General features: G+C 49.5%; 1 protein-coding gene across 5 annotated transcripts; it reads right to left on the minus strand.

Moving 5' to 3' along the window:
- Positions 1–2005: 2005 nt before the first annotated feature.
- On the minus strand, positions 2006–23514 carry GSDMA (gasdermin A). 5 transcript variants are annotated; one of them, XM_001500788.6, is made up of 13 exons: positions 23391–23514; positions 21345–21508; positions 13699–13917; positions 13336–13516; positions 9915–10080; positions 8956–9052; positions 8392–8439; positions 7954–7980; positions 7402–7422; positions 6577–6731; positions 5992–6106; positions 5186–5259; positions 2006–2622 (listed from the first exon to the last, which is right to left on the minus strand). In XM_001500788.6, the coding sequence occupies exons 2-13, from the start codon at positions 21364–21366 to the stop codon at positions 2380–2382; spliced, it is 1368 nt and encodes a 455-aa protein (XP_001500838.4). In that variant the 5' UTR covers positions 21367–21508; positions 23391–23514; the 3' UTR covers positions 2006–2379. The 5 variants fall into 5 exon arrangements, with proteins under 5 accessions (XP_001500838.4, XP_023508345.1, XP_014596153.3 ...); XM_023652577.2 differs by lacking the exon at positions 7954–7980; XM_014740667.3 differs by lacking the exons at positions 21345–21508; positions 23391–23514 and adding an exon at positions 15620–15958.
- Between the last annotated feature and the right edge of the window lie 3430 nt (positions 23515–26944).

The following is a 26944-nucleotide window of genomic DNA, read 5'->3' on the forward strand; positions in this document are numbered from 1 at the left end:
GGAGCGCAGGGTGTGATGACGGGTTTCTTGCCCAAACTCGTTCTATTTGCCCCCTGCTGAGGTTGCCTTTTTGAGTTCCGAGAGTGTTGTGCTCAATGGCGGTCCGGTGCTTCCGGCTTGAGGGAAATAAAGAAGCTGCGAAAGAGGGATGTGGAGCTAGGCTGTTGGGCTTAAAATAAAACCAAACTAGAGAGTAGGAAGAACCCTGTGGGATTCAGACCTTCTTGTTAGATTTTAGCTAGTGCTGAAAAGAAGGCATAAAATCTTTGCAGCCTGGGAGTGCGGAGAGGGGGAGGGTCCGTTTGTGTACAGTCACTCCAGTTTAATAAAAGATAGGGGCCGACCCCATACTGCCCAGGGCTTGCACGTTCAGGGGGAGGAGCGAGGACAGACAGCTCCAGAATATAGTCTGCTGGAAGCTGTTTTCTGGGCTGCTGTGTACTGTGGGGCCAGAGGAAAGAGGGTGTAAGCCCCCATTGGCAGAGGCTTCAGGGAGTCCGTTGGGGTGCCTGTACTGCATCCAGACAGACACTAGTGAAATGGGGATCAGAATAATAGTGTACCTAAGGAGAGCCTGAGAATCTCCCAGGGGAGGGAGATTGGACCAGAAACCGGGTCCGCGTATTTTTCAAAGGAATTTTCCAGTGATTCTGCAGGAGGAAGACACAGGTCGCAATTTCTTAAGACACAAAACAAAAACTCCCTCCCTATCTTGGAACTTTTATCCCTTCCATAAATGAAAGTCCTAAGTTTTAGACCAGGTCAGACTCTACAAGACAATCTAGTCCTGTTGTAAGGTCCTAGAGGGCAGAGAATACGTTTTGACCATATTCTCCTTTATATAGAGAGAAGATATTCTTTGTATCTTCCTTTTCATACTATCGCAGCAAATAGCTCCTTGCACTAAACAGCCACTTGCTAAATGGAAAAATGTGTGCTCTAGTTTTAGGAAATTGCCTTGACCAATGCCTCCCTAACTGCCCCTAGGGCTGAGGGACAGATAACAGGACTTTTGAATCATCACTGAAACAAACTCATTAAAGCCTCTTCTAACACCGTATCTGCAACTGAAGGTGAGCGAGAATGGCAGAGGAAGAAAACAGACAGCCTTGCTGTTCATCCTTATGAAGTTACCCTTCTGGCTAGTTAGGGTGTTAGCTCACTTCTTTACTAAGTTTACGTCACAAGAGAAAAACAATCAAGTCAGCAGATCGCTCCCCAGTATGTCCTTGAGTAATAGAGTGAGATGTTGGAAGGTGCCCCAGAATGGGGGATGGTGGCCTAACACAAAGCTTTTGGCACGGGCTCATGAATTCTTGGTGAGTGAGGGAACTAGTCTGGGCAGGGGGTGGCTAAGAAGGGGGAGAGTCTGCTTCCTGGGGCCAAAAACCTGGGAGAAATTATTCCACCTATAAAACTATTCTATAAGAGATTGGTGAAAGATGTTAAAACTCAGCTTTAGGCAGAGGAGGACGGTATGAACCTAGCAGTTTTATCAGATTACAAGATCCATATTTGCAGGTCCGTCTGCCAAGCCTACCCACATCACTTCCTCCCACAACCACCCTGACTGAGGGCAGAAGAGGGAAAGGTGAAATAAGAAGAGAATATCACAATTACTTTTCAAAAGTTTTGGGTCAGTGTTTTTTTGGAGTACTATTTTTGTTAAGATCTATCTGCACTTTCTATTCAATAGACTTGGAAGTTGTCTTATTCTTGTTTGGGGCTTGTACCATATATCTCTAGGTCTTTGCCTTTCCCAATCCTTCAACCCAAGTCCAGAGGACCCCAAAGACTCCTCTTTGAAAACAAGCTACTTTGATGATCTTCTCACTTTAGAATCTAGATTCCAAATTCTATACCCTGATAGTTCTTCGAGCAATTTCCATCTGGCCTGAAGATGTACATATGATCTATATGTAGCATGATAATGTCTATTTTTTTTCCTGGCACAAGTTCAGAATTTCCTTATGATAGATTCTTTAAAGAAAAACACCAAAAGACATTTCATCCAAAGTGAGATAATATTTTCCATTAATTCCAGTAAAGCTTGAATTTTAGAAGCGTAAGTGGGAGGGATTGAGATAGGGACTTTATTACTAATTAAATGTTTGGGTTTTGTTGAAATGGTTCATAGTTTTAAAAGTGTGAGTGTTTCTACTTTGGGAAGATTTAAGCATCAGCAGATGGGCTTAGCAGGTTGCAGAGCCAGAGGGGCAGGGAGAGATATAGAGTTGGACGAGTGGAAATTGGTTATCTTGGGTGCTCAGGTAGGGTTTCGTCAGCCTGGTGCCTCTGAAATGCCCTTGGGCATTAAGGACACAACCCGATGAAGTAGGGAAGGCATTAGAGAAGCAGGAAGGAGATGGAAAAGGAAAGTTAGGAGGCCTTCGTCAGAAGCTGCAGGATGGAAAGACCAGCATAAAGGGCACAGAGGCGAGGGAGGGTGTCTGGGTCCCACATGTACTGGGGGCCCGATCTCTGTACTTCCAGGCCACTCAGTCCCACTAGGGCCTCTGTGAGGGTCAGTTCCTCTTCTCCAAGGGAGGAGAGCAGGTTAGGTTGCAGGGGGAAAACACCCTCTTTATCCTGTAGGAAATTCTGTTCCATCGTGCTCTCCACCTGGAAGAAATGAAAATAGCATGAAAAGAAAGAACTAGAAACCTCTCTTCCTTTCTCCTAACTCATACAAACACAAAGAGGGCTACTTTTCTCTTATAAAAACTCCTTCCGTTCCATTCCATTCCAACTTCATCTGGACCTTTCACAACCCTGTACAGTGGGCAACACATTTATCTTAGCCCTATTTGACATAAGAGTGAATTGAGGCAGGCTCAGAAACATTAAAAGATTTGCTTGGCAAAGTTGCAGGATATAAAATCAACTTACATAAATCAGTAGCATTTCTATACTCTAATAACGAACTAACAGAAAAAGAACTCAAGAACACAATACCATTCACAACTGCAACAAAAAGAATAAAATACCTCAGGGGTGAATTTAACTAAGGAAGTGAAGGACCTATACAATGAAAACTACAAGGCTTTCCTGAAAGAAATGGATGAGGACATAAAGAGATGGAAAGACATTCCACGTACATGGATTGGAAGAATAAACATAGTTAAAATGTCCATACTACCTAAAGCAATCTACAGGTTCAATGCAATCCCAATCAGAATCCCAATGACATTCTTTACAGAAATAGAACAAAGAGTCCTAAAATTCGTATGGGGCAGCAAAAGACCCTGAATTGCTAAAGCAGCCCTGAGAAAAAAGAACACAGTTGGAGGCATCACAATCCCTGACTTCAAAACATACTACAAAGCTACAGTAATCAAAACAGCATGGTACTGGTACAAAAACAGGTGCACAGATCAGTGGAACAGAATTGAAAGCCCAGAAATAAAACCACACATCTATGGACAGCTAATCTTCGACAGAGTAGCTGAGGGCCTACAATGGAGAAAAGAAAGTCTTTTCAGCAAATGATGCTGGGAAAACTGGAAAGCCACATGTAAAAGAATGAAAATTGACCATTCTTTTTCACCATTCACAAAAATAAACTCTAAATGGATCAAAGACCTAAAGGTAAGACCTGAAACCATAAGGCTTCTAGAGGAAAATGTAGGCAGTACACTCTTTGACATCAGTATTCAAAGGATCTTTTTGGACACCATGTCTTCTCAGACAAGGGAAACGATAGAAAGAATAAACAAATGGGACCTCATCAAACTAAAGAGCTTCTTCAAGGCACGGGAAAACAGGATTGAAACAAAAAAGCCCCACTAATTGGGAAAAAATATTTGCGAGTCATATAACCGACAAAGGGTTAATCTCCATAATATATAAAGAACTCACACAACTCAACAACAAAAAATCAAACAACCTGATCAAAAAATGGGCAGGGGACATGAACAGACATTTCTCCAAAGAAGATATACGAATGGCCAATAGGCACATGAAAAGGTGTTCATCATCACTGATCATCAGGGAAATGCAAATCAAAACTACACTAAAATATCACCTTACACCCATTAGAATGACAAAAATAACCAAAACAAAAAGTAACAAGTGTTGGAGAGGTTGTGGAGAAAAAGGATTCCTCATACACTGCTGGTGGGAGTGCAAACTGGTGCAGCCACCATAGAAAACAGTATGGAGATTTCTCAAAAAATTAAAAATAGAAATACCATATGACCCAGCCATCCCACTACTGGGTAGCTACCCAAAGAACTTGAAGTCAGCAACTCTAAAAGTCCCACGCACCCCTATGTTCATTGCAGCATTATTTACAATAGCCAAGATGTGGAAGCAACCTAAGTACCCATCAACTGATGATTGGATGAAGAAGATGTGGTATATATATACAATGGAATACTCCTCAGCCATAAAGAAGAATAAAATCGTCCCATTCACAACAACATGGATGGACCTTGAGGGAATTATGTTAAGTGACATGAGCCAGATAGAGAAGGACAATCTCTGTATGACTCCACTCATATGAGCAATTTAAACATGTGGACAAAGAGAACAGATTAGTGGCTACCAGGGGAAAGGGGGGTTAGGAGGTGGGCACAAAGGGTGAAGGGGTGCACCTACAACACGACTGACAAACAATAATGTACAACATATTTCACAAGAAATTTCACAAGATTGTAAACTATCATAAACTCAATTAAAAAAAAAAGATTTGCTTGGGGCAGTCTGGTGACGTAGTGGTTAAGTTCATGCACTCTGCTTCCATGGCCCGGGGTTTGCAGGCTCAGATCCCAGGTGCAGACCTACACACTGCTCATCAAGCCATGCTGTGGTGGCATCCCATATACAAAAGAGAGGAAGATTGGCACAGATGTTAGCTCAGGGCTAATTTTCCTCACCAAAAAAAAAAAAAAAAAAGATTTACTCATATCACTCGGCTAGAAATAGCAAAGCTAGAGTTTTCTGCCTCTTCTCCAAAGATAGGCTGAAAAACCCAGATAATTGCCCAGAAGTTCACTCTTGTACCTCTAGTTGTGAAATAGCAAAAAGGAAGAAACGTGGAGAGAAATCAGAAGTGGGCATGAGCTCCTGGGATAAGACAGAAACCCTCTAGGACGGTTCTGTCATTAGGCTAAATCTATATCTTTCCGCTGGTTCTAGCTTAGTCCCTCCCAAACTCTCCTGAGCATCTGCCCTCTTTTCTCACCAGCTTTAGCTGCACGGGCAGGATCTTTTTCTCCATGGATTTTACAAGCAGCTTCTGTTGGGCTTCATTTAGCTCTGGAGAAAAAAGCAGAGAAAGAGATGGGTGGTGTTGGTGCAGAGGGGACTACAGATGTCACATGGATGCACTTCCAGAGTTTCAGCCTTAATTAGTTCCTACATTCACCCACGGTTGAATGCCTGCTGTATGCCAGGCACCTTTGCTGGGTGTGTTAGGTAAAAGTCGTACTTCCTTCACACAGAGAACTTGCAGTCTAGTGGAGGAGACAAAGCAAGGTGCCATTACAACACAGGGTGGAAAGGAGCCTGCACTGAGGGGTCTACTTGAGTCTTGGTGTTTGAAGGTAGGCTTCTTAAGGGAACAACGATCTCGGCTTCCCCTGAAGGACCAAAGAGTTTTTCTTAGTGGGGGAATGTTTCATGCAGAGGGAAGAAGAGAATTCAGGGGCAAGACCAGAAGATGTTATACTCTGAAATTAAAGCTAACATATATTGATATAAAAGTGATGAGCTTAGCTATATGGAGAAGTTGTAAATATGTGGCTGATGAAACTAGGGTTATTTGCCAACCTCTGTTAGCAAGACTAGGCCATCTTCTCAGACTGTCCAAGGTGACCCAGTGAATCCTTAGGAATGAAACCAATTTTTTGAAATGTAGAGATAAACTACTTAACTGTGGTATAATTTGCCTGGCATTCATTCATTCATTCATTCATATTTTTGGGAATTCATTCAGTGATTCATTCCTGTCACTGAAAAAGTATACAAAAGACCTTATTCCCCACTTACCTGTTAGAGCTCCAAGGAAATAGAGGATGGCACCCGTAGCCTCCTTTGATAGTAGGACATCTTTTGGTAGTGCTTCCAGGGTCACTTCATGTCCTTTGTCCAGAGCCCCTTCAAGCTGTGGGGAAAGGTGGGCGACCACTTAAGATAACACGGTCAGGAGGCCAGCACCGTGCCTGGCACAAAACAATCCCTTGAGATGTGTTAACTGGCTCCCATTTCCTCATTTCTCTTTCTAGGTATCAAGTCCTGAAAAGTATTGGAGTCCTGGATTCCTTGGTCCCTGAGCCTTGGACTCAGGAAATAAAAGGTTCCAGCCCCCTTCCAGGAGGGGGCCCTGCTGGTCTGCTGCCTACGCTCCGTCCCTCAGGAAGGAGCATGTGCCTTGGGGAAATCTGCATTCTTGGCCCTTTCCCAGAGTCACAAAGGGAGCAGCAGTGGCCTGGAAGTCTGGGGGGGCACTTGGCCAGCCTTGGGAAAGGCATCCACCATCTGTCAGTGTCAGATCACCCACCAGTTGAAACGCCCACACACACCTCCACCAAAACCTGCCTTCTCCATGCCTCTCAACCTTCCACTGGGCCTCACCGTGAGCTCCAGGTCTTGTAGCTCTTTTTTCTTCCCTAGAAGTTTGCTAAGGGAGGTGAGCAGGGAGCTTCGCCCTACTTGGCTCAGCTTCTCCACTTCTTGGGTCTCTCTTTGAACCTCTTCTTTCAGTGTCCTGAAGTCCTTGTGTATGTCCCCTATGGGGACAGTGAACATGGCAAACAAGCCACCCTCCATCTGGCACCCTCCCCATTCAGTCAGCATTCTCTCTCAAGGCACTCAGGCCTCCTCAGTTCCCCATGCTCTGCTCCCAGCTTGAGCCTCATCTCTCTTTTTTCTTGACCAAGGAACGTGGTTATGAAGTCATCCACCAGGCCCGAATAGAGGAGTTGGGGGTAGGGTAGGGTAACGAGGTGGACCTGGACCCCTATTATCATCTAAGGCAGCAGTTAATTCTCCTGAGATCCCAGGTCCCACCCCTATCAGTAGACAATTGACTTCCCTCTCTCTTAGACTCCTGCTAAAAGTTGAGAAGGAAGGTCTATTTCTCCTTTTCATGAGTTAGTTGGCAAAGAAGAATGACTTTGGTGACTGAGTGAAGGCCAGAATGGGACCATTCCAGAGAGCAGTGGGTCTGTATCCAGGGATGTGGGTGGATCGGGGTAGCTTGAACCTAGATGGCTTGACCATCTGGGGGCCTGGCGTCCTAGGAATCTGTCCAGCTCGCCTTGGAGAGAATGGCTTCCTGGAAGTGGCCCCAATCCCCAGGACCTGGGACTCAGCACTTGTCTTCCTGTCCCTCCACCCCAATGCTTCTCCCACTGCCTTCATGCCAAAGCCTTGAGAGAAATTCACAAAATTCCTTACCAACATCAGATGCCTGGATAACTGAGGGGAAAAAAACCAAAATGATAAGAATGTAATCCTTCAAAACAGTAGCCATACCCAGGGGATGAGACATTAATGGGGGTTAGGAAATAGATCCTTTTTTCTGGGATATCCCAGCCATCTTAAGGGTACTCTTGCTCTATTCATGGGAGGCAGGAATGGGTCAGGAGAGAAGCTAATGCAATGTGGAAAGGCGCACCTGGATTGAGTTGGCATGACTGTGGCTCATCGGCTCCTGCCCTGGGTGCTGGGCAGCAGAGTTGCAGATGTGTGAGTAACAGGTTATCACTACTAGGCCCTCGAGGACAGGGGTCTGAGGCATCAGACCACCTGGGTATCTTGTCCAAAGACTTTCCCCTTCCACTGCTTTTTCCTAAGCTGTTGGACTTTCTGCCACGTTTTGGGGACAATTGTTTCCTGAGACCTGCTCTGCCATGTTCCCTGTCAGTCCCAAGGAGAAGGGAAGAAAAAGATGGGAGTTCTAAAATTCTGAGTCAAGAAAGTTGCAGTGAAATGGCAGGAAACACTTACAGATGAACTTCTCCTCTTCTGGCTTTTCTGAAGACAGAAACAATGCACATATGTCAGCATAAAACCTCTTTGAGCCTTTTTATCTAGAGCAGTTGTCAAGGCAGCTTTATCAGTGATCATTATAAAAGCACATGGAGATTACATTAGCTCATCCGCCCCCACAATTTGGGAACACACTCTGTCTCCAAATCTTATTTCCGCCTCTGACTGTGCCTTCCGGTCTCTGTCTTTGTGTTCCTTTGTCTCTCCTGGGCAGTGTTTATATGCCTCTATCTGTCTTTCCTAAAGTTGAGGATCGATATTTTCAGGGACTTGGGAAACCAGATCAGGGGCTCCTTGGGGGCTTATGGTGTACGTTATTAGAGGGTGCAGGATTTTGGCAGCTAATGTCAGGGGTAGGGCAGAAGATGTGGGAAGCCAGGAAGCAATTTCACTTACCTCCGGGAGGGAAGGTTTGCATGCTGTCGTTGCAGATATGTGGAATATCTGAAAGGAGGAGAGAGGCGAGGGGACCCTTAACAGCTGCCCCACCTTTTCTTCTCTAGTCTCAAGTCCACAGGCTCTGCTCAGGGCTAGGACCCTGCCCTCAAATGCCTCACCTCATCCCATACTCTACCTCTGTTTCTGGAAGTAATCTTTTCTTCCTCTGTAAATCTTTTCCCATGATTACACTATTTTCTCCCTTGCATTCTAGTACTGGTGTCTGTGTCTGTTTCCTCCGTTGGCCACAGACTTCTTGAGAGCAGAGGCTGTGCTTGTTCATCTCTGTGCCCCCTTCCCAGAGCCGACACAGTGCCTAGTGCACAGGAGATGCTCAGGACCCAGGAGTCCCACCACTCCCTGTCCAGAGTGGCCCCTGCAGTCTGTCCCTGGCAGTGGGACCACAATGCAATACACTCCTTCACTCAATCCCTGACACTGCCACAGGAGGGGACCAGAATGCCTCAGTACTGGTGCGGGTAATTCCTATCTTGAGGGGAGAAAATGCCAGTTTCTGCTCACCCCACTCATCTTTGCCTTTGACTATCAGCTGTCTCACTCGAAACGCCAGGATGCAGCCCTTGGGGATGGTTACAGCCTCCTTGTGGTTTATGGATCCCTAGGGTTAGACAATGACAATTTGTGAATCCACAGAGATTCTAAATATGAGACATGGGAAGTGGGGCTTGGGAAGGGTAAGTGGAGGACCAGGCCTGAGTGCCTGTGGGGAGATGAGAAGTTGGGAACCCTCCGCTGGTGTCCCTGATCACCTTTCCACCCAGTCTGGGCTCCCTGGAGTGAGCTTCAAAGCCCTTTTGTTCATTTCCACTGATCATCCCTCTAACCGTCTGGATTGCTCTTCCTGGTTCAGACATGAAGGAACTGGGCAGACCTGCTCCATTACCTGCCTGTGCATCCCTGTCAGACCTTAGAGCTTCCATCCAGGCCCTGGTTCCTTCTTCCTCTTTGCCATCTGTCCCAAGCTAACCTCCTCCAGGAAGCCTTCCATGACTAATCCCTACTCCCAGTTCCAACTCATCCTTGAATATTTATACAAAATAGACATAGGTATGTAGAACACTACTTACTTATATTGAATTTTCCAAGTCTGTGTTCTCTGGGCTTTAACCTATGTGTTTCCTCCATGAGACTGAGAACTTCTGAGAGCGAGGATATCCCTCCTATGGATGGGGAGCACCAGGGGGAAAACCCACGACTATCTGTTTCCTCTTCCTCAATATTCCCTGTGGCATCTGGCACAGAGATCTGCCCACACTGGGCACCACTGACCAGAGAGGGGATGTGTGTCTGGCAACTGGCATCAGAATCTTGAAGAGCAGGAAGAAACAGTGGGTCCTTTTCAGTCTCCTGGGTGGGCACTGATGGGGCAAAGTTCATGTAGCCTCTGAGGAGAGGCTGAATATAAGAGAGTGTGTGTGTGTGTGTGTGTGTGTGAGAGAGAGAGAGAGAGAGAACCAAACCTGTAGCCCCAGTGGGGCGAAGAATGGGAGGGAGAAGCAACCCTCTGCCTTGCCAGCTCTCTCCAGAGTGACCTCCTGCACGGTCTCCACCACCTCCATCACCACATACAGGTTCTCTCCTTGATTTCGCATCTCCTTCAGGAACGGGTGCTCTGCTGACAACTTCCTGGGGGGGAGAAACATAAAGGAATCTTCAGAGCTTCTTCTCACCTCAACCGCGCCCTTCTCTTTTCTTCTGTCATTCCCAGGAGCGAGGCGTGGTGGAGTCAGGGGAAGGGTGAGGACGCTGAAGGAAGACCAGGTGGGAACTCAGATTTCCCACTTACCAGCAGGGCAGCTTCTCTGAGTTCTGGTTGCCTCACATATAAAATGGGGATAATGACACCTACCTCCAGGGTTGTTGAGAGAGAAACTGGGTAATCATCTGGCAGAGCACCTGGCGCAGAACACGGTCTCATGGTTGCTTGTCTCCCTTTTTCCTGAGCCCAGGGATGGATTGCCCTCCCTTTGCTCCCTGTTCTTAGCCCTGTTAATCTCTGCTGGGATCCTATCTCTCCATCTCTCATCCTCTCGCTATTATACAAACATGTCCTTTGATGGTGCTCCTCCCTCAGATTACCATTCTGTTTCTTTCCTTCAGTTTGTTGGCAAACAGCTCAAAAGATACGCTCATATCCACCGTCTATACTTCCTTACTGCCCACTCCTAAGTTCCTTATAATTTGGCTTCTATTTGCACTGTTCAGTGGAAATTACAATGACCTCCCACCCACCAGACTCCAAGACCTTCCCTAATGCTGTGCAGCGTTGGACCTGCTGTCCAAATCCTCTGTGCGACAGTGTCTCCTCCTGGTTTCCCATCACACAGGACCGCCCTGGTTCTGCTCCCATCTCTCTGGCTTCTAACTCCTATCCATGTGTCTGCATCTCATTTTCTAGTTTCTTTGGTTCCCTACAATTTTATGTTCTCTAAGATTCTGTTCTCAGTTCTCTGCTCTCTGAACTCCCTCCCACAGCTTTCCCCCCATTCCTATAGTTTTTGTTTATGTTGCTGACCACCACGTGTGTACTTCACCTTGACTTCTCTCCTGAGCTCCACGCCCTCATTTCCAACTACCTTTAAAATTTTTTTTATTTTTATTTATTTATTTACTTTAGATTGGCACCTGAGCTAACACCTGTTGCCAATATTTTTTTTTTCTTCTTTTTCTTCTTCTCCCCAAAGCCCTCCAGTACATAGCTGTATATTCTAGTTGTAGGTCCCTCTGGCTCTGCTATGTGGAATGCCACCTCAGCATGGCTTGATGAGTGGGGCTAAGTCTGTGCCCAGGATTCGAACCAGTGATACCCTGGGTCACCAAAGCAGAGCGTGCAAACTTAACCACTCGGCTACAAGGCTGGCCTCTGAAAACTTTTTTATGATTGAGATATAATTGACATGCAACATTGTATTAGTTTTAGGTGTACAGCATGATGATTTGATATAAGCTTATATTGAAAAATGATCACTACAATAAGTTTAGTTAACATCCATCATCACTCATAGTTACAAATTTTTTTCTTGAGATGAGAACTTTTAAGATCTACACACTTAGCAAATTTCAAATATATAATCTGGTATTGTTAACTATAGTAAATCCCAATTCCCTTTTGAACACTCTCAGCTGATGTCTCAGTGAAGCCACAAACTCAAAATGTCCAAAAGGAACTCACAATCTTTCTCTCCAAATATGCTTCTAAACTCTGTCTTCCTGTTTCTATTAATGTCATCACTTGGGTCAAATCTCAGCGTCATTTTTTAAATTCTTATAAATTTATTTACTTGTTTTAATAAAAATTGTATATATTTAAGGTATGCAATGTGACGTTTTGATATACATATACGTAGAGAAATGGTTACTACAGTCAAGCTAATGAACATATCTTTCTCCTCCCATAGTTACTATTTTTTTGAGTGTGATGAGAGCACCTAAAATTTACTCTTCGCAAATTTCCAGGATATAATGTAGAATTATTACCCTGAGTCATCATGCTGTACACTTGAGCTCTATCAGAGTGATCCTCTCCCTCAATCAGTGGCCAAGTCCAGCCCATTCTGTTGCTCCAGAGGCCGAGCATCCCTTCCTCCCTCTTCATTCGGAGTGCTCTTCAAGCTCAGGTCCTCCTTTTACATGTCTGATGAACAATGGAACAGTGTCTTGCCTGATCTGCCTGCTTCAAACCCCTGTCCCTTGTCCTCTATCTGACACACTTCCTCCACCTGGCCAGATTAATCATGACACAAATCAGAGCATCGTCAGGGTTTCCCTGGTGCCTAAAAATAGTTCCATGTCCTTGACTGGTCACCTGGGTCCTCCATGATCTGGGCCCCCCTACATCTCCCACTTCTCCACTCATAGCTCTTCTGCTCTTGCCAAAGTGGCTATTCGTGGTCCCTATAGGTTTTGCGGTTTCTTGCGCATGTGCCCTTATAATGTCCTTCTCTCGGCCCTGCATGTCCAGTTTCTACTCATCTTTCAAGGCCTAGATCATGGGCTGCCTCCTCCATGAAGTCTTTCTTCATTTTCCCAGCCAGAAGTTCCTCTGACTTACCACGAAACTCAGGCATAGCTCTCCTATGGCACGTACCACGGCTTGCCTTGGATTATAGTTACTGTTGTACATTTTCCTTCATACTCCTAATCACAAGATTGTTAGACAAGACATTCTAGTGCACCCCAGCACCTAGTAGGGTGCTTTGCACTCAGTGAGGTAACATAAATGTTTACTGGGTGACTTCCCAAGCACCCCAGCCCTTCCTTCCTGCCTTCTCAGTCCTCACCTCCTTCTTTCAACCACTACTTAACTACTTAAAAGTCAGCCTCCCAGTCAAGCCAAACATCTGAGGTGCCCAGCATCAATGTCACATCTGCCACACCCTTTGTGCTGCTAGGGCAGCATTCCTGAGGGTTGCCTGGCGTGTGTAGGGGGCTGGGCGGAGGCTTCATTTATGGGAGCAGAATGCTGTGCTCAAGCCACAGTAGAGAGCAGTTAAGATCCCTTCCCTCTTCAGGGTATCTCATAGAGTTTTAGGGTAGAAAGGAACCTTAGAGATTTTCAGGCAACCCCATCATTTTTCAGGAAAGAAAATTGAGGTCCCAAGAGAAGTGACTTTTCCAGGATCACACAGCAAGGTAATGGGAACACACTCAGCCTTACGGGTGTGTGACAGTGGGGAGGTGGTACTAGAGGTAGTGGGGAGTGGTTAGAAAATGGCCTGGATGCACCCTCAGGCCAGAAGGGTCATCTTCAAGAACTCGCCTGTGGTGACCATTCAAGCAAAGGTCAGTGTGAAGGTCGTGCCCTTTAACTCAGGGCCCAAAGCACCCTTTCCACGCACCACCCACCCCATCCTGGTACCCGCTAGCTCTGCTCACTCTCACCTCTCCTGGTGTAAGGTCTCCAGGGCCTTGGGAGACACACTAAGTGTCTGGACCTCCAGGGTGCTGCTCCGGGACAGCCCCGCAGTCCCTGTCACCTTGACTGTCTTTGGCACATCCACCTCTCCCTCCACTCGGGCATCCAGCATGTTCTTAAAGCCAAAGTTCCCAGAGTCTGTTGGGTCTGCAGGAGGGAGAAGACAAAAGGGTCTGGGCTGAGGGGCATCCCTCTTCCCCTGCCTCTTGTGAGAATTTTGGGCTCGTTGAAACCTAACCACATCTGGGCAGAAGGAGCTTCAGGGTCCTCCTCACCGGCTGCTGCCTGGCCCTCATCCCTCAGTACCTAGCCGCATGCGCGAGGCTGACCTGAAGGTGAGCTGCCGGGTTCAAGCACGTCCAGGAGGGTGTAGTCAGTGCGGACATAGCGGGCCCCCCAGAAGAGTGTGCTCTTCCTCTTCCTCAGCACCAGACAGAAGGGGTGGAAGCGCTTGAAGTCTATGAGGCTGTCGAGGGGCGTCAGGTCCCCTCGAGGGTTTAGTTGTCTGGCCAGGGCCCGGGTGACATTTTCAAACATGGTCATTGTCTCTGTGGGGGGAGGAGACAGGAGAGTGACAACTTGGGAGACCAGGACACGGTACGGCCCTTGCAGAGAGGGATCATCCAGCTCAGGGTAGGGGTGGGGGGCCGCCCTTAAAGGTGCCTGGATTCTCGGAATATCAGAGCTGAAAGGAACCAAAGGAGTCTCCATTTTATGACGAGAGCTGAAACAGCTTGCCCGAGGTCACCTCCCCTTTCTTTGTCAAGAGCTCTTTTCTCACTCCACACTCATTTTCTTCACAGACTTGGAGCCTGGCTGGAGCGTTTCATTAGCGATGGAAATAAAACTCCTCTCACACAGCTACGCCCACCTTGTCTTCCTCAGAGAACTGTGACAGCCAGGACCTGGGGGCCACTGGGGGAGGGAGGCAGCCACCACTGATGCCAAGGGTTTTGGGAGGCAGACGCTGTTCACCTGCCCCAGCTGCCCTTTCTTTTCTTTTCTTCTTTCTTTTTTTTTGGTGAGGAAGGTTGGCCCTGAGCTAACATCTGTGCCAATCTTCCTCTATTTTTTGTATGTAGGATGTCACAGCATGGCTTGACAAGTAGTGTAGGTCTGCACCTGGGATCTGAACCCACGAACCCCAGGCCTCCAAAGCAGAGCACACGAACTTAACCACTACGATACGGGGCCGGCCCCTACAGCTGCCCTTTCTTTGGGTGGAGGTCACTTCCTTGCACCCTTACTTCCCTTGTGCCCACCTCCTGGCTCATGGGTGTGGATAGACCCACTTCTTCCCAGGTACTGCCCAACAGATCCAGGCATTTTGATGCTCTTTGTTTTGCTCCCTCTGTATATAATGCCCCCCTCCCAATCTAAAGAATCTCTATTCACCCTTTAAGACTCAATTCAGGTCACCTCCTCTGTGACCCCCTCCCTCTCCCCTTCAGGCAGCCAGTGACCCCACCCTGGGTTCCCAAAGCACTTTGTACCTGCCCTCCTGAAACACCTGCAGCTTCATGTTGTCATGATCTGTTCATCTGACTGTCTCGCCCACTTGACTGTGACCTCCCACAGGGCAGGGAATGAGTCTTAGTCATCTCTGTAGCATCAGCACCAAGTACAGTACCTAGCAGAGACTTGGAGCTTGGCAAATGTGTGTGGAAAGAATGAATGAACAACTGAATCAATGGATGTGTCTGGGGAGATGTACGCAGGGGTGAGAGGGCCCTGGAGAACGTGGGGACTGAGAGGGCCTGAGGTTCCCGCCTTGGGCCTCTGTCTTGGAGGTTCAAGTCCAGGTGCTCTGGCTGGGAAGCCAGCTGGCACAGCCGGATTGTCACTGTGGGTGGAAGAGGACACACCAGCTGGCCTGGAACTGCCTCCCTTCCCCCATGGGCAGCTCACAGAGTCAGGGAAGCAGGAGGCACACGCACAGATGTGTGGGGCGGTTCTGCCAACAACATGAGCTCCAACGTACTTATTTTATCCCTCATTCCTGAGAGGGCCAGGATGGGACAGGACAACCTCTTGGGGCCAGCTGGATGCACCTGGGAAGGGCTTGGGTGACTGCTGTCTCCTCCTCACCAGAGAGATGCTCACAAGGCCAGCTCTCCCTTCCCTCCCCAAGGCCTATCAAGATACCACCCCACTGTGCTCTGGGGGACTCCTAGACCCTTCTTGTCCCACCCACGTTCTTGTTCATCTCTAGAACACCCCCTGCACCCTCTGCTGTCATCAAGTTCTTACCAGGGAGCGATGCTAGGTCCTGTCCGGCAGCTGGGTGTGGGGTGAGAGCCCGGGCTCACTAGGTCTGTAGGTTAGAGAGTGACTGTCCCGCACCAGGACAGGCTGCTGCTTTATGCCTCTGTGGAGGCAAGGATGTAGGCTTCCAGGGACCCCGCCTGCTCCAGTGACCCCACCCCTCTTCTTCTCCACTTCTGGGAGAACAGCATCAACCTGTTCCACATGTGCTCTGCCCCAGGCCCTGGGCACTGGCCTTCTGAGGGCTGAGGGGGTGGGTGGGGTGCTGCTAGGCAGGTGCCAGCGTGGGTGGGGGGAACCAAGGCTGAGAGAGAGTTCGCAACTGAAGGTTGGCTTGATGGGCTGAGAGGAGAGGCAGGAAGGCACCTTTGGGAGGGACTGCAGAGACAGGCAGTGGGAGTTGGTGTGTGGGTGTGCATGTGTGTGATGAGGGAAGGCATCTCTGTTCTGTCATCATCATGGTCATCAGGAAGCATCTAGGATTCATGATGAGAACTTGTGGGTGTGATCAGAAATCCTGTGTATCTTCAGATTCCAGCAGAAAGCAGAGCAGCTGGAAAGTTGTCCTCCATCTTTTTGCTTGCCAGCCTGCACATTACTACCTCCCTCCATTTGTTTTAGCTGCCTATCCATGTCTGCGGTACCACTAGAAGCATATGTCTGTGTAGGCCGAAATGGAGACAGACCAAACGGTTTTCTGTTGTTTCCTGTTCCACATGTCTGCTCCTCACGGAATATCGTACATACACATACACACACATACACGGGCAGAGGCGTAGTGGAGCTGGTGGAAAAGCCCCAAAAGCATGTCTGCCATGGGAATTCAGAGGTCTCTCCATAGGTCACTCAGGTCCTGCTCTTATCGTAAGTCCTTGCCTGGAAGGAATTTTAAAGGGGACTTTACACACATGGTCAGGTCTCTAGGTGACAAATCAAGACATTTCCAAGCAAGGCTCCTGGAGTGTTGGGACGTGTGTTTCTATACGTATGCATACGTAACCTGAATACAACTGAGCCTTCATGTGCTCACCTTGAGGCTCTCTTCAGCATCGTTCGTCAAAAATGAAATGCAACCATGAAAGCAGTGAAAAGTAAGATAGGTTACTTCTGCTGGAGGTTTTCTTGAGGGGCTGGTGGTGAACAGAGAGATCAGACAACATCACACTCAGCAAAACTCCCTAAAAACGTAATTATAACACCACCTCTGTCTCCAAAGTCTCATTCAATATGACACCTGCTCTCAAATCTCTCTTCTTCATGTCTTCAGACAAACAAAACAAAACCTTGTCCCTCTGGGGCTCCGGTGCCAGCTCCTATCTTTTGGCTTCCCTCCCTACCCATCCTCTCTATGCCCTCCTGTGCAGCTATCTAACACTCCTCCTTCTACAGCTCCAACCATTTACCTTACCCAAATTCCCTTCCTCCTTGGAGAGGCAGAGTGGGAGCTTGGGTGTGTGGGAAGGTTGTCATTAGTCATTCGGTCCCTGTCACATGTCCACATGTATGCAGAAATGTGTGACATCCTTTCCAGCTCTGTTTTCCTGGTTCTTCCTGGATTTCCATCTCTTCCTCTCTGTATCTCTTAATCAGCACATCGGTGTGAAACCACTGCAACCCAGCATTTGTCCTGGGCTGTGCAGTCTCCCATCCCTTCCTCAGCTCCAGAGAAGGCGGCCCCACTCCCCACCCTTTCACCATTGAGCCCACCATTGCCTCAGTCAGACTTTGGGGAGTTTCTTCCTAGTGTCTGCCCTCCTCCCACTGGCCGCAGGCCAAGGTTTCCAGTCCTGCTTGTCCTCCAAGATCTGGTGAACAGTGGATTCAAGAAGCCACACATGTATCTGCTCTCCCTGAGGACCCAAAAAGTCCATCTAGCCAGCTCTCTCTCGCCTGACCTGGAAGTCTTGCTCCTTTCATTTCCCTTGCCCTCTCTCATTCACTCTGAACTCTACCAGGCCAGTCCTCATTCTCCTTGTCCTGCCCCGACACCACCTCTGCCCCTTGCACCATCCTCCAAATTGCCTAATGGTGTTCCAAGCAGGGGGCTATGAGGGGTCAATGCAGAGAGAATAAGGGCTCTTGGGGTCGGCCGGCTTGAAGGTCTTGTGATTTTGGAATTAAAATATCCATATTCAGGCTTGTTCCCATGTTGCTCCTCCTGCCCGGCTAGGATGTCCTGTCTTTTTGTTATACCCTCCCCCACGTAGTCTTAGGGATAGCCCACAGAATCCCTTTAGGGTCCAGTGGCTCTTTCTCCTTAGAGTCCTGGTTTATGTTCTGGGAAATCTGGGACAGAGTTTAAATTGCACTGGAAGAGATTTAAGTTAGACTTAGATGTAAGAACTCTTTAGGTCAATTAAAAGCAACTTAATGTTGAAACAGGGGACTGAGAGGCGGCAGGCTTTGCTCTCTATCTCCCTCTGGTGGTCAATCAAGGGAGTTAACAGGCGATAATCACCCCTGGACGTGCAGACTAAGCTTGTGATTTGTGAGTGGCTGGTAGGAGGCAGGCATTGGAAAGGGAATTGTCTTAGAGGAAGAAGACCCAGCCACCTGATGGATGGGAACCTGAATGTCTCTCTGACTCAGAGAGTGCGCTGCAGACAGACACAGACATTGGGAGCAGGAGTTATTTCCTTACTCATTTTCCTTTCAGTTATTGTTGAGTTTCTCCTCAAGAAGGAGCCAAAGAGGAAAGAGAGAGGGGTAGGCTACTGGAGTTTGGAAGAGTGGGAGGCACTGGTCCTGGCAAAAATGGGAAGCAGCTGGCATTCTGTGAGTTATGAGGGCAGGGAGCAGGTTCAGGAACATGCTTGTAGGGTATGGAGCCCACTTGTAGGGTGTGGGATGTCTGGAGCTTTTGGGGGAAGCGGCCCCTTGCACAGACATACTCCCAGATCTTCCCTGAGTAAAGGGAAATAGAACGGCTAGGAATGAAAACAGGTTGGAATGGGGGCGTGATTGGTGGAGGGGCGGGAAGAAGGCACCCCAAGAATGTTGTGTTTTCTATCTCCCATGGGAGCTTGGAAGTTTTGGGGTGCAGGTCACAGATTGTGAGCTATACTTCTATAAATTATCCTTTCTGAACACAGTAAAACCCCCAGACTCCTTTATTATCCCCTAAAAAACTTTGAAGTTTCTTCCCAAATTCCTGAATCAGCTTTGGAGCCCAAGATGTCTCCAAACTCCCGGATGAGCAAACACTGTTCAGTGTCTTGTGACACTTGTTCAACTCAAAGTCGTGCTGAAGAACAAAAGAAGTGTGTCAAACTCAGCGTCAGCCTTCAAGGTGGTGTCGCCCTCGCTGCCCCCAGCTCTCCACTGCCAGTCCCCCTACCCATCCAGCTGGTTTGGGCAAGAAGGCTACCACCAGCCCCCAGCCCAAACCCAGAGAAGACTCCTCTGTCAGCTGATCCTCCCAGTACCCCAACTCTTCCTGAGCCCCTGAAGATGCAGCTGGAGCAGATGTTGGAGCTCCTGTTCACTCGATGACTGCTCGTCCCGCCTAATGGGACAGAGTCCCCAGATCCTTGTTAAAGATACCAGGTCCCAGATGGAGCCTTTGAAGCCCTGCATCCCAGAGAACTTGGAGCTGAAGCCAACTCTGTTCTCCCCAGCCCTGGTTCCTAGAGCCAGGTATTGTCAGCTAGCATCTGAAAGACGGAAAGGGTAGCATAGATGACAGAGTGCTGACAAGGCATTAGGCTCCCAGGTATAGAGGGATCCATTCCCTCGTATGTCAATGCCGCAGAATTCCACCAGGGCCTGGGTCACCTTCACCCCAGAAGTCCCTGAGCATCTTGAAGTGAAGATGGAAGAGCCTTGCCTTCCCCTGGAAGAAATTCTAGTCCAGGATGGTCTCCATCTGCACAGTAGAGAGTAAACATCATAGATGCTTTGCATTTGGGGAACCACCAACCTCAGAGATGGTCTTCAGTAAAATTTTCGATTTCAGTCTCTGCCCCCATCCTTGACCCGCTCTCCCCATTAGTGCTCGAGTTGAGCAGAAATGGGTATGGATTAAGAATCTGGAGATCTGAGTTCTGTAGAGAGCTCTGCGAGGAGCCTGCCGTGTGGCCCTGGAGAAGTACCTTATGCTCTCTGGGCCAGAGTGCTCATCCATGAGTGAGGGAGTGGAGCTGGATGAGCTCCCACATCCCTTCTAGTACTCAAACTCAATTTTACGCTAGTTGTCAGCCCTCACACCCACCCTGCAACACCCAGAGCCCTCACCAGCTTGTCTGTTGCAAAAGGAACCCTTTCTCCACAGACGTGGCCAGCAGCTGCTAGTGCTCCTTGTGCAGCTCTGCATAGGGTAAAGGAGAGGAGCTGGCATGAGGGACAGGGGCATGCTCTCTCCCTCTGCTGGGCAGGGGATTGTAAGGTGACTCTGGGAGCTGGGGCTATCTTGTGTGTGTGTGTGTGTGTGTGTGTGTGTGTGTGTGTGTTGTGGGGGCAGTAGATTCACTCTTTCCTCTTCAGGAGAGGATGAGAGAAGATTTCTGGGAGGGTATATTCCCCTTTCTTTTGGGAAAAATGGGTTAGGGGTAGGTGGGCTTGCAAATCTTGCCTTTTCCTCAGAGGAGGGGACAACAGGGTTTGAACTCTAATTCACAGTGCTCGTAGCTTGGTACCAGAGCCGGCTTCATGGGTAGGCAACCTGTGACACCACACAGAGCCCCATGCTTGGTTTAATGCTCTGCTGTTGCCATCTTCAATAATAATTCTTAATAATTTTTTAATAAAGAGCCCTGTATTTTTTTTTTTTTTTTAGGAAGATTAGCCCTGAGCTAACTACTGCCAATCCTCCTCTTTTCGCTGAGGAAGACTGGCCCTGAGCTAACATCCGGGCCCATCTTCCTCTGCTTTATATGCGGGACACCTGCCACAGCATGGCATGCCAGTGGTGCCATTTGTGCACCAGGGATCCGAACCGGCGAACCCTGGGCCGCCAAAGCGGAACGTTCTCACTCAACTGCAGCGCCACCAGGCAGGCCCAAGAGCCCTGTATTTTTAACTTTGCACTGGGACCCGTAAATTATGTTGCAGGTCCTGCTTGGTACCATTGGGCCTAACCCAGGAAGCCCATCAGTCATGTCAGGACTGACTCCATCCCCACCCTCACCACCCAGAGTCCCCGGCAGATAGAGGATGTACCCAGCCAGTATGGGATGCGTTTGCTAGAAGTCTCCTGCAGTCATTCGAGGACTGAGTCTCCAGCCTCTCCCCTTGGACTCCCGGAATCTATGGCTACTTAAGATCCAGGGCCCCATCCACCTGGCAGAGATGAGAAGTGATCAGGTAGGTACTCCTGCTGTTAGAGAGGCAGGGAGCTCCCGGAGGGAAAGGGGGGTGGGTCTCCCCGCTCTGAGTGGGCACTTTCTTGGAGCAGGGGCCCGGTCTCTCCCTCAGCCTAAAGAAGCCTCGCTCCAGTGGACTTGCGAGCTGAGACTCCCAGGGGAAGGAGGCCGGTCACGCCCCATCCAGCCTGCACCTGGACCCAGTCGCCCATAGCCCCGCCCACGGCGACCGGCCCCGCCCCAGGTTCTCCTAAGCCCCGCCCCACGCTCATCGCCCCCCCCTCCCTCCCCTATCCCCCTTCCCAGTTCCTGCGGTCACCACTCGCGCCCGAAACCCCGTGTGTTCCCGGGGCGCCGACTCCGGCGCGGACTGAACTTTGGGTACAGGACAGTGGTAACCAGGACTCTACCTGTCTCCACCAGCCTTGACATCACCCCAGGCACAGAGGCCCCCTTCTGGTGCTTGGCATCCTCTGCCCTCCCTCCTTAGGGAAAGATGATCATGGCAGGGTCTGATGTGGGGTGCCCAGGGAGCTCAACTCCTTACAGTATTTTCCAGTGGGCATTCAGGATCCTGCAGAGGGAAAAGGGACACACCGAGTTACCATGGGTGACCGCGATAGACGCACTGAGAGCCCCAAGCGAAGAGGCGTCCTCTTGCACCACGGAGCAGCCTGTGGGGGTTAGCTCCAGCCTGCCTAGTACAGGATGGTAGAGGCTGGGGGCAGAGGGAGGACACAGTAAAGGGGCCCAAGAAACTCGTGGCTGGGATCCCAGTCATCAATACATCCTGTCAAAGTCTGAGGGACCCCTCTGCATCCCACCCACCATCACCCCAAGTTTTTGAGAAGGGGCTCTGGACTTGAGTTCCCCACTTGACAGGGTTCTTGCCTTTGCTGGAGAAAGGAGTCTTTGTGTCCCTCTCACCTTCTAAAACTTTGTCCACCCTTTCCCAGCCCCCATCACATTGTGGGGTGGGGGATGAAGAAGAGTCCTTCAGCTTCTCTCACCTTTGGAGGGGAACATTTTCAGCTTCTTGTCCTTGAATGGGGGAGGTCAGAAATGGGGCACTGGCCATCACTGAGTCCCTAACTCCTCTTTGCCTTCCCTGGCTGGCTCCCCTCACCACATCTACACACGTGTTTGACCTCTGGGAGGCAGGAGGAATGATGAGAGGTGCAGGCACACAGAAAGGGTTGGGAGGGGCCCAGGAGGGGGCTGGGGTCACTAGCTGGTTTTGAGGGCAGAGCCTAAACAGGAATGGAAGACCCCAACCTCCCAGATTTCACCCTGGTTCCAAAGGCCTGGCCCCAGGGCATGGAGACCACCCCTGGGCTGTCTGCCTCCCCTCTTCTTCTTCACATTCCACCCGGAGCACACAAGCTGTTCCGCAGTGACTACTGCTTGAGGCAGGTTGATGGTAGTGTTGGAACTGAGAGAGCCCTGGGGAAAGGCAGGCGGTCAATGGGGTGGAGGGAGATGGGAGAGAAATGAAGAAGGGAACTCTGGCAGTGGGTGGAGCTGCCAGGGGAAAGCACCAGCGGGGGGCGGTGGTGGGGGGTGGTGGTGCATCTCGAAACCTGGATTTTGCTCACACATTCACCAACAAGCAGTTGGAGAGCCAATGGACTTTCCTGAGGTAGTTTCTTAAACACTATGAAATGGGGACTGCAATAGCAATTTAGCCTACCTCACAGGACCCGTGTGAGATAGTAGAAGGAAAAGTCCTTAGAAAAGAGAAAGTGGCGTTATAAAAGATGAAAATGCTATTGTTAGGGGAACTGGATGAGACCGAGAGGTATGTTAGGATGCCCTAATTATAGGCAAGGATGCAGGGGAGATTCAGGGCTGTGGGAGGGAAGGAGTGGAGCAAGTGTGTATATGGATGGGGGTGGGGCAAAGAAAGCATCTTGGAGATTCCCAACTTAGGACCTCACAGCAGCCAGGAGGGTGATGGGTGCCCCCTCCAGCCTTGCACCCCTTCTCCAGGGTGGCTTCTTTCAGTGTCTCCACAGCCTCAGTTACCACATACAGGTTTCCCTACACTCCTGAAGCTTCTTCAGCTTCCTGTGGTAGGTGGGGTGGGGCTGGCTCTGAGTGGGTGGAGCCCTCTTTCCTGACCATATCTGGCTCCCTCAGTTGCAGCCCTGGGCCCACCCTGGTTTCTCTTTACTTCTCCCTCATCCCATCCCCTTAGAAAGAGAGAGAGAGAGTGAGTGTGTGTGTCCATGTCCCAGAGGGACAGGGGCCCTGTGTGTTCTAGTCCCGATTCTTCCCTGACTCCCTGTGTGACCTTGGATAACTCACTGCTCCTCTCTGGACCCTTTTGTAAAACGAGGATCCTCACCAGCTCTGATATCTGTGTGGTTCTGGGTGGGGGCATGCCCCTCAGTGCCCACCCCTCTCAGGTGGCCTGGAATCCTCAGCCTGCCTCCCCATCCCACCCTGGAGCTCACCTCTTCTTAGGTTTTCCAGATCCTTCACAATGCTGAGGTTTTGGTTGTCCAGGGAGTTTTGACATTTGCCCCCATCTGTGACAGAGATACTTGCCGGGAGCCCTGAAAGTGCAATCTTTTCTTGGTTCTACAGGACAGACACACCCTTGTGTTTGTTCCCACACATCCTTTGCAGGAACCTCCCCTAATCGACTCTGCATGATAAATTGCCCCCGATCCCAAAAGTGAGTGAGAATTGAGGGCTGACTTCAGACATTAGTTTTAGTATGAGGCTTAAGTTTGTTTTTTTTAATGTTCTAAAAGAGGAATATAGGAATCATCAGAAGTGCAGAAATGAGTGTTATGACTGGGAGGAGATAAACTGGATTCCAGGGACCTGAGGCAGGCGTGGATGTGGTGGTGGTTGTGGGACATTAAAGGGGGACAGGGAGAGAGGAATGGAGAAGAACCATGATGTGCTGACTCCAACAGCTGGAGACTCCAGAGCCATCTTCATATATCTGAAGGGCTGTTATATTCAAGAGAGATTGTGCTTGCTCCGCACAGCCCCAGTGGCAGATCTTGGACCCACAGGAGGAAGGAACAAGGAAGTAGGCCAGGTAGAATGAGCATTTTCCAACAGTCGTTCTGTATTACTTCTGCCCTACAGGAGGGAAATTTTCATTGCTCCCCGCCCCTGCAAGTGGACACTCTAAGATCTGACCTTTTTGCAGGTAATTCGAAGTCAATGTGATTAATATTATGCATTTTGCTAATGCCCATAGGCCCCTTTGAGGCAGGGAGAATCATTTGTCCACACAGGGCCATTTAGAAGATACTAAAACGGTCTACTGCAATGCGTTTTGAATTCTTATAAATACTTTTAATAATGTGCCTCCCTGCTCTCTGGCTGTTGTTTCTCACTGCTGTTATTCTGACTAGCTGTTATATACTTTTTGCTCCTTCAGATATACTGCTTCTGATCTGTTGCACGCAGGAAACTGTAGTGTCAAAATTATTAGAACTCTATGTAAAATAAAATTTCAAAAAATGCGTAAAATAAATGGGTTGGTGAGTGAATGCTCCTGTGAACAAAGTTTATGAACGTTGGTTGGTGTTTGCTTTAGCCGCACCTTCTGGGCTCACATGGCCCCTGTGTTCACCTCTGTCACCCAGGCTGTCATCACTGATCCACTAACCAAGGATAGGCGCCATGACTTCCTCATCTTTGTATCTGCAGTACCTGGCACATGGTAGTAACTCAATAAATGTTTGTTGAATGAAATAGTGGATTTGTGGTGGCATCCGTTTTGGCAGCTCAGAGGCCTTGCTCTGCATTGTTCTCTGCCTTCCTGGTTTGAGGCAACATTCCTGGTAGGCAGGCAAGGTTGCTGATGACAGAATCCTAGAGAGATGAGGTGACACAGTTTCTAGGTGGATCTCTCCTTAGTCTGATGGGGGAGGCACACCCTTCCCTTGGAATAAGCTGCCTGGGTTGCTTTTGGTTTGGATGTTGATATGCCCTCAGTCTGTAGGAGAGCCCAGCCTTTCACTTGAAATGTCTGCACCTGAGCCAAAGACAGGAAGGGTGGGGGCTGTGCCCCACCCGTTGCTCCTTAACTGCCTCTCTCAGCTTCTGTGTACTCAGTTTGCTCTCTATTCACTTCCTTTTGTAGATAACAAGTCTTTGTAGGTGTCTAAGTCTCTGTGTCTGGGGTATGCTGGGTCTCACCAGGTTCAGAGCTCCCCAAAGAGAAAGGACCCTATTGTTTCCATTAGCCTGAGAGTTCCCTGGGAGTTAGGTTCAAGTCTCACCTCCTCAGACTGGGGACTCCCTGATGCCAGTGTCTGCTTTCCCTGCCGCTCCAGGCTTCTGCTCCATAGGGCAGGAAAAGCTGGTGGTGGAAGGGCTGAGTGAGGGACCACTCCTTTCCTACCACCCCAAACCAAAGCCTGCTAGCTCCATGATGCTGCACATGGATGATAAGCTGGGACCTCCCCCAGGTGTCCTAGGTTCCTGCCTCAGAGCTGGACCAGGCGTGTACCTGGGCTGTCTTTGTACCTGGTGGCTTTATTCCTGGCTCTAGCACATCCCAGTGGGAGAGGGAGATCTGGTGTGGTGTGTACCCCTCTTCCTCTGTACCAGGCAGAAGGGCCAGAAGTGGGCAGCATCAATGAGGCCACCTAGCTGCCTCACCAGGGCCCAGGTAGCATCTTGGAGCACAGGTCCTATGATCCCTGGTCCCTGGCAGAGATAAGGATGTAGGGGTGAAACCAGTGATGCCACCCACTCCTGCCTGCCCAGTGGACAAGCACAACCCAGAGGCCAGGGTGCTGAGGGAAGGGCTTAGGTGTTCAGCGACTGTCGTTCCAGGTGGGAGCCTGTCTGAGTCTGTGGATGCCCTGCTCTGTCCAGTCTCCGCTGATGGGCTGAGTTGAAGCCACAGCTTCTAAGGCCCCCCTCCCACCAAGTTCTGACTCAGGGACCCCAAATGTCTGGGGTGAAGGGATCTCTCCCTGGGGAGAGGAGTCAATGAAGCATCTCCACTGCTACCTCCCCAGACCCCCATCTTCTGCTCCACTTGTCCCCCTTTTGCCTTTTCTCCTGTCCTAGCTCCAGAAAGGGAAAGGAAGTTGACCTAGAGGGGTCATTTATGATCATTTATTACCCAGGGCTCCAGGACTCCTCCTGATGTGGAATCCAAGCAAGCTTTCCTCCCTGGATCCCCTCCCATCCTGAGCTCACCTCTGGGAATTGGGGTTAGATGTCAGAGGAGGGGAACTGACTCTCTGCAGACCTTAAAGATGCGCATGGTCTCTGCTGCTCAGGATGACAGGGAGTCAAATGAAGGTCCAGGAATGGGCACCGGTGATAGAGACATGGGGCTCCAGCTGTCCGCCACCCTATCTCCCTCACAGGTCTACACAGTCTCTTTCCCAGAACCTAGTGAGACGTGTCCAGCCCGATTCCAGTAGGGGATGGGATAGCAGAGTGGGACAGACTCTGAGAGTGGCAGAGGAGGGACTAATGGAGAGTTTGATAGGGATGGGGCCAGGATTCCAAGGCCCAGTCGAGGGAGTAGCTGGGGTGGACAGCCAAAGCTGCAACCTGAAACTTCTCACACCCCAGTTCTTTCCCCCATCCCCGAGCATCCCTGGAAGTGGGGAAGCCCATGTCTCCCGAGAAAAGAGGATGGGGGGGTGGTCCCAGGTTTTTCTGAGATGAGTCAAGTTGAGGCTTTCTGGATGATATGGAGGCGCTCAGCCTTGGAGTGGTGGGAGGAGCCTCAGGGATGGAGAGAGAAAGGGTGAAAGGGAGGCTGGAAAGGAGACAGGAAAGTCAGCAAGATCAGAGGGACCAGGGGAGGTGATAGATTCCTCTTTACCACTCCCCGAGTGGCCTCCATTCTGCCCCAGGCTCTTCCCCGAGCTGGGTGGAACCCTGGTTCAGTGGTTCTTATCTTCAGTTTCTGCTGGGGCTCCCAGAAGCCTCCCCAAAGCACTTGCTTCCTCCATGGAGGCCCCATGAGTGGATCATCCTGTGTGGCCCCCTTTGGTCCCTTGAGCATCCTATT

The sequence above is a fragment of the Equus caballus genome, chromosome 11 (assembly GCF_041296265.1).
Source record: "Equus caballus isolate H_3958 breed thoroughbred chromosome 11, TB-T2T, whole genome shotgun sequence".
Lineage (NCBI taxonomy): Eukaryota > Metazoa > Chordata > Mammalia > Perissodactyla > Equidae > Equus > Equus caballus.

Bases quoted from the DNA above. Each gene is read 5' to 3' on its own strand.
- GSDMA (XM_001500788.6), bottom strand. From the start codon at position 21,366: ATGTCAAGGCTGGTGGAGACAG. The intron at 13,517-13,698 runs GTCAGCCTCGCG...TCCCTCCTGCAG, and splicing joins ACCCGGCAGCTCACCTTCAG to ACCCAACAGACTCTGGGAAC. The intron at 7,423-7,953 runs GTAAGTGTTTCC...TTTTCCCCTCAG, and splicing joins AGAAGAGGAGAAGTTCATCT to TTATCCAGGCATCTGATGTT.